General features: G+C 55.6%; 1 protein-coding gene across 1 annotated transcript in view; it reads right to left on the bottom strand.

The window, feature by feature from the left end:
* The window catches only part of MGAT3 (mannosyl (beta-1,4-)-glycoprotein beta-1,4-N-acetylglucosaminyltransferase), a 14,723-nt gene that overhangs the window by 1,890 nt on the left and 6,354 nt on the right, over positions 1-6,479 (bottom strand). Inside the window, exon 2 of the mRNA XM_015571919.1 lies at positions 4-436. Coding sequence (XP_015427405.1) covers positions 4-435 — 432 coding nt within the window. The 5' untranslated portion in view covers position 436. The remainder of the gene's footprint in view (positions 1-3; positions 437-6,479) is intronic.

The raw sequence follows: 6,479 nt of genomic DNA on the forward strand, positions 1-6,479 counted from the left end.
GGCCGAGGAGCCATCGCCCGCCTCCGTCTTCTCCTCCGGCCGCCCCGACGGGGGCTTCTCCAGCAGCTTGGTGCCGGGTTTGAAGCAGACACCCCCGGCTTTGGTGCGGACGAAATACTCGGTGGTGTCCTCGGGGAGCACGAAGTCCACGCGGTGGAGTTCCTCGGCGGCCTTGCTGGGGGACAGCGGCTGGAGCAGGGGCGAGTGGGAATAGAGTGGGGTCCGCAGCAGGTCGGGGCTCCCCGGCTCTGGGCTGGCCTGGGGCGTGACGGGGGCATTGTTCCAGAAGAAGCTGGACAGGAGGTTAGGGCTGAGGGAGGCCAGTTCTCTGGGGAAGGTGACGTAGGACAGGGTCTTAAAGAAGTGCAGGAAGGAGATGAGGCACAGGCCGGCCATACAGAACATGAGGAAGAGCTTGTAGCGTCTCATCTTCATCCTGCAGGGAGGAGGGAGAGCAGACAGGTCAGGGGTCTGCATTCATTCCTGGGGCAGGGGGACCTGAGGCCCTTCTAGGAGCCGGACATGACCAGGCCTTTGCTGCCACCGTGTGTGTGAATGTCCTGGCCAGTAGCTGGGGACCCGACATGCAATCACCTCCTGACCCCCCAGGCATCAAGCCTGCTGGTCCCCCTTGCTGTACCCAGTTCCCCTGGCGTCCGCAGCACCACAGAAACTGCCCTCCTGGCTCAGGACCTCCCTCTGCTCCCACAGCGCTTCCCCCGAGACCACCAGGTCACCCACATCCTGCCTCTGCGGCCGCACCTGCCACCCGGCCCACCCCACCCCACCCCAACTGCACCAGCTGCATCGCTCCAGGAACAAAGTGCATCCTGGGAAAAGCCCAACCCTGCAGTGCAGTCTCCCCAGGGGGCTTACGAGCCCCAAAGGAGAGGGGAGCAGGCTGCAGACTCGGGGGCCCTGCTTTGCGCCGCCCAGGGCAATGTTCTTGTTTGTTTGTTCGATCGTTCTTTCTACCTGTCCTACCTTTTCTTGTGGAATAGTGACAAGCCTTTTGAATGCCTTTTCACTGAAAAAACTCACAGGTCTCAAGGGATGACATTTAGTTCTAACATATTTAAAGAATAAAATCAAGTAAAAGTTCCCCTCATTACCCCGTGCCTCCCACTAGACTGATCTCCAGGCATAAATCATCTCAGCTATTAGAGGTGTATCGCTGGCTTTAAGATGCAATTTTTCTGTTCTTGGTTTAATAGTTTTCTTAAATATTGGACACTAAGTCTAATCAAATTTTCCCCCCTCAATCAATAATAAAGAGATTTTCAGATCAGTAGAAATAAAGTGACCATTTCCTTTTAAATCCTACATAATATTCCATGGTTCTTTGGAATGAATCACTCTATTCATGAGTGATTCATGAATATAACCATTCTCTATTCACACAGTCTAATTTATCAATTCGTTATGGCTGTGGAGGGCCTCAGAAAAATATTTTCTACAATGTAAGTAGCCTTCCTATTTTAGATTATTTGTAGTTTATCAGAAAAGTTGCAAAGACAGTACAGAGAATCCCCTTACACTCCTCCCGTCTCCCCAGGGCTGGCATCTTACACCACCACACACACTTGTCACAACGAGGAGACGGAGATGGAAACGGCACGTTGCTATGAACTAAACTCCACGCTCCATCTGGTGTACATCTCCGGAATGAGCCTGTGCAGCAGCGAGCGCTGACGATGACAATCCGGCTCATTTCTTTTTAAAATGTTTTTAAAGAAAACATTTGAATTTTAGAGAAAGAGGAAGGAAGAGGGATAGAGAGAAACATCGGTGAGAGAAACCTCAGTGATTGGCTGCCTCCTGCACACCGGCTGGGCCAATCTGGCTCCTTCTGCCCTTGAGCCCAGGGCGGTAGGTTATACCCATTTCACTGAGTGGGACCAGCGACCTGCTTGGGGTGACCCACCACGTCACGGGAGGGGCTGGGAAAGAAACCTGGCCTTTGGCATCCGGTGTCTTCGTTTCTCCTCCCATAGATCCCGGTGACAGGCAGTCCTTACACCTAGAGCGTTCTTTCTGCCGTGACACGGTTGGTTGGCTTGTCGCCTCATACACTGGAAGGCTGCAGGTTCAGTTCTCAGTCGGGGCACATGTCTAGGTTGTTGGTTTGATCCCAGGTAGGGATACGTGCAGGAGGCAACCAATCCATGTTTCTACCTCACATAGATGTTCCTCCCTCTCTCCCTCTCTCTCCCTCCCTCTCTCTCTCTCTCTTCCTCTCTCTCTAGAATCAATGGACATGTCCTTGGGTGAGGATAAAAAATTTTTTTTTCAAGTTCCTTCCTGTGGCTACTTCTTCTCTGGTTCTGAGTCATTTCAGTGTCCTCCTGTCATACCCCCCCTTTCACTTCCTAACTCGGAGGACAGCAGGGAACAGTGGAAAAATATGCACTTAGCTTTAGACTACTGTGATCTTATGCAAAGCTCTTACCACCCTGAGCCTCAGTTTCTACATCTGTGAAATGGATAGAGCTCTGGGTATGCTTGGGTGCTCAGGAAACGTTCGTCTCCCCCGCCCCCCAAATGATAAGAGCAAGTTTATTTAGCAAGTTCAAGAGGTAATAGAAGGGAGCCAGCTGGGCTGTGTGGGCTCAGGAAACAAGTGACAGAAGCAAAGGAAGGGCCCTGGGAGCTTGGGAGAGGGAAAGGCAGAGGTAACTCTGGGGGAAGGAGTGGGGGAAGGAAAGGGCACGTGTGCTCCCGAGAGGAAGGGTGCACCAAACTTCCGTTCCTAAAATGTTTTTATTGATTTTAAAGAGAGGAAGGGAGAAAGAAAGAAAAACAGTGATGTGAGAGAGAAACATCAGTTGCCTTCTGTACGCATCACGACCGGGGATCAAACCCGAAACCCAGGCATGTGTCCCGACTGGGAATGGGACTGGTGACCTTTCCATGCACGGGCAATGCTCAACCCACTGAGCCACACCAGCCAGGGCAAACGTTCGTCCTTTCAGTGCTCAAGGCTAGAAGGCTCCACGGCTCTGAGCTACATGGTCACAAGGCACAGAATCATGAATGTTTGATCTCGAACGAATTTTAAGGACCATCTCCCCCAATCCTTCCATTTTATAAAGGAGGGAAGCGAGGGCTCCGGGGACCTGCTCAAAGCTACAAAGCTGGGCGTGAGCCTGGGTGGCCTGAGTCCTGTGCTGCCCTCGGCGGCTCCTAGCAGGCCGTCAGGAACAGTCGAGTCGCCAACCCCTGGCCGAGCGGTACCTGTGCCGTCAGGTCCCAGAGGTCCCATCGTGTTCCGTTTAAACGCCGCCCTTCCCGGAGCCTGTCCACAGCGGCCAGCACAGCGGACTGCAGGCAGCAGGACCACGGGGGCAGGACCTCACCGCCGCTGAACGTCAGCTGTCCCAGGGCAGAGGAGGGCTGGTCGCCACTGGCCTTTGGGAAGGCGGGAGGAGGCCGCGCCTTGGCAGCATTTTGAAGTGGGTCTCCGGGCTCCACAGTGGATTCCAGCCCTGCTCTGGGGGAGTGCGAGCAGGCAGAGCAGCCAGCAGAATGCGTGCAGGGGCAGTGGGTGAGGCCCAATAAAGGCAGGCGGGGAGCTGTTGCCATGGCAGGGCCCGGGTCAAAGGCAACTGCAAACTGAGGTCAGCACAGCAGAGCCTCCAGAGTGGCCCACCTCAGGGGCTCAGGACCTGGCAAAGGAGCCCCAATGGCTCGAGCAGACTGGCCCCCTACGTGGGACCTGCCTCTGTAGGGCACACCCCAATCCCTGCCCTGGCTGCAGTGAACTGGGCTGGAGCTGTGGAGGGCAGGGCAGGGCGGGGCCAGGACTAAATCCCCTGGCAACAGCGAACAAAGGCCTTGGCAGGGAAGACACTGGGGGAGGCAAGTGACCACCCTGCTTTTCCCAAAGGGGGCACTTGGACCCCCGAGGTCACAGTGACCCACTCCCCTGGCCGGGCTGGCCTTTAGGACCTGGTGACCCTGGCCAGCGGTGCCTTCGAGGACAGACGCCAATGCCTGGGATCTGCCCCCGCTGGCTCCCTGGGGCCTTCGGAGGGAGGCCACTTGGGCTGCCAGGAAGCTCAGACGTGCACAGTGGTCGGCTCAGAGGAAGTCAGTGCCTCACAAACTGCATTTTCTGGGACACCTTCACTCACAGCTGCCTGTACTTTTAAAAAATATGTTTTTATTTGAGAGAGGAAGGGAGAGGCAGTGAGAGAGAGAAGCATTGATGTGAGAGAGAAACCTGTTGGCTGCCTCCTGTACATGCCCCAACCAGGGACTGAGCCCGCAGCCTGGGCATGTGCCCTGACCAGGGATCGAACCAGAACCTGTGGTGCACAGGACGATGCTCAACCAGCTGAGCCACACTGGTCAGGGCCGTATTTTTTAAACTCTTATTCTTCCTGGCCTGATTCCTTGTTATCTTATCTTCATGTGTTTGGATAAGCGTTTCAAATAAGTTTTTTAAAATTCTCACCCGAGGATATTTTTTCCATTGATTTTTAGAGAGAATGGAAGGGAGGGGGGAGAAGGGAAGAGAGAGAGAGAGAAACATTGATGTGAGAGAGACACAATGATTGGTTGCCTTCCGCACGCACCCTACTGGGGGCAGGGAACAAACCGGAAACCCAGGTATGTGCCCTTGACCAGGAGTTGAACTCAAGACCCTTTGGTGTGCGGGCTGATGCTCTAACCACTTACCAACACTGGCCATTGCTTCGACACATTTCTTGACTGAGAGGCAGATAAGTAGGAAATGGAATAAACAAATAAGCATTGGGAGCTAGGGTCCCACCAAGTCTCAACCACGCTGGAAGGTTACTGTAAGGGCTTTGTTTCCACAGATGGGGAAACTGAGGCTCAGAAAGCTGATGAGCCCTGGCCGGTTTGGCTCAGTGGATAGAGCGTCGGCCTGTGGACCAAAGGGTCCCGGGTTCGATTCCAGTCAAGGGCATGTACCTGGGTTGCGGGCATATCCCCAGTGGGGGGGGTATGCAGGAGGCAGCTGATCGATGTTCCTCTCTCATCGATGTTTCTAACTCTCTATCCCTCTCCCTTCCTCTCTGTAAAAAATCAATGAAATATATTTTAGAAAAAGAAAAGAAAAAAGAAAGCTGATGAGACTTTCCCCAAAGACACTAAGTAGATGCTCAAGACTTGAACATAAGTCACGTTCCCAAGCCGGTGCCTGTGTCCCTCCCAGCGCAGGTGGCCATGGAGCCAGCCTGGGCCCGGCCAGCAGCATTTCTGCGTCCATTGTAAAGCTTCACGGAGAAACATCAGGCGGAACCATAGAACTAACGGTCACTGGCACAGCCCAGCTGCTGTCCTGAGCACGTTCTACACACAACCTCACTGAATCCCAGCACGAAGCAGGTACCGCTGTCATCCCATTTCACAGATGAGGAGACTGAGGCCAGGGAGATGCTCTAACTTGCTCAGTGTCACACAATCCCTAAGGGTCAGACTCAATTCTATGGGGTTAACAGTGGGACTTAATCCAGTGGGAAAGCTGTCCTGAGCCCCTTCCATCTGCCAAGTTCAACCCAAGTGGGCGAAAGGGTCCTACGCAGTGTCCACTGGTGACAAGGGAAGACAACCCAGTGTCATCTCCCCTGATGTCTGTCTCCCGGCGGCAGGACAGACCCTCGCCTCCTCAAAAGCACCCCGCCGCTTCCACGCGCCCATTCTGGAACCAGGCTGCCCGGCCCCAATCCCGGCTCTGCCGCTCCCTGTGTGGCCTCGGGTGGGCTGAAAACTTCCCTGCGCCTCCCTTTCTCATCTGTACAAGGACTCGGTCATCATCACGCAAAGTGCCGCGCACACCCCGAGGGCCAATGAGCTTTAGTTCCCCAGAGCAGAGAGCAGAGAGCAGAGAGCCTGGGCGGGGTCACAGCAGCCGGGCAAAGGCCCGTAGAGGGACCCCCAAATAATCCGTGAGTTTCCCCCACCCCAGGGGCTGGGTCTCCTATCTGAGGGGGTGAAGGCGGTGGGGATGGGCCAGGTGCTTCCTCGTGGCCAGATAATCACGGAGGAGGGAGGCTGATGCTGACCCTGACCCAGGATGGCAGCAGGACCAGCCCACCCTGGGCCACCACCGCCTGTGCCGACTCGCAGCCTCACGCCAGCCGTGGCTGTGCCCACCCGGAGGGTCCCAGCTGGGCGGATTTTCTTCCTTCCCCCCTCTTCCCACTGCTCCCGTTGGCTCCACTTGGAAGACTGATGGAGTGAGGGGGGAAGCAGATGAGCCCAAACCCCATGGCACAGTATGATGCAGGGTGGGGCTCAGGCTGAGTCCAGTGGGGGCCCTGGTGAGAGGAGACAGGTGCTCCCTGGAGGCTGAGGCTGTGACGGTCGAGGTGGCCAGGCGGGCAGCAGCCTCAGTGCAGACAACCCTGACAGCTGTCACGGGGGGTGCTATCCATGGTCCTGAGCTCGCCTGCGCTGACCAGGGTCCTAGCTCAGTCCTGGGGGTGCCCTGAGGCGGCCTCCTCTGTGGT

The sequence above is a fragment of the Myotis davidii genome, unplaced genomic scaffold, assembly GCF_000327345.1.
Source record: "Myotis davidii unplaced genomic scaffold, ASM32734v1 scaffold428, whole genome shotgun sequence".
Lineage (NCBI taxonomy): Eukaryota > Metazoa > Chordata > Mammalia > Chiroptera > Vespertilionidae > Myotis > Myotis davidii.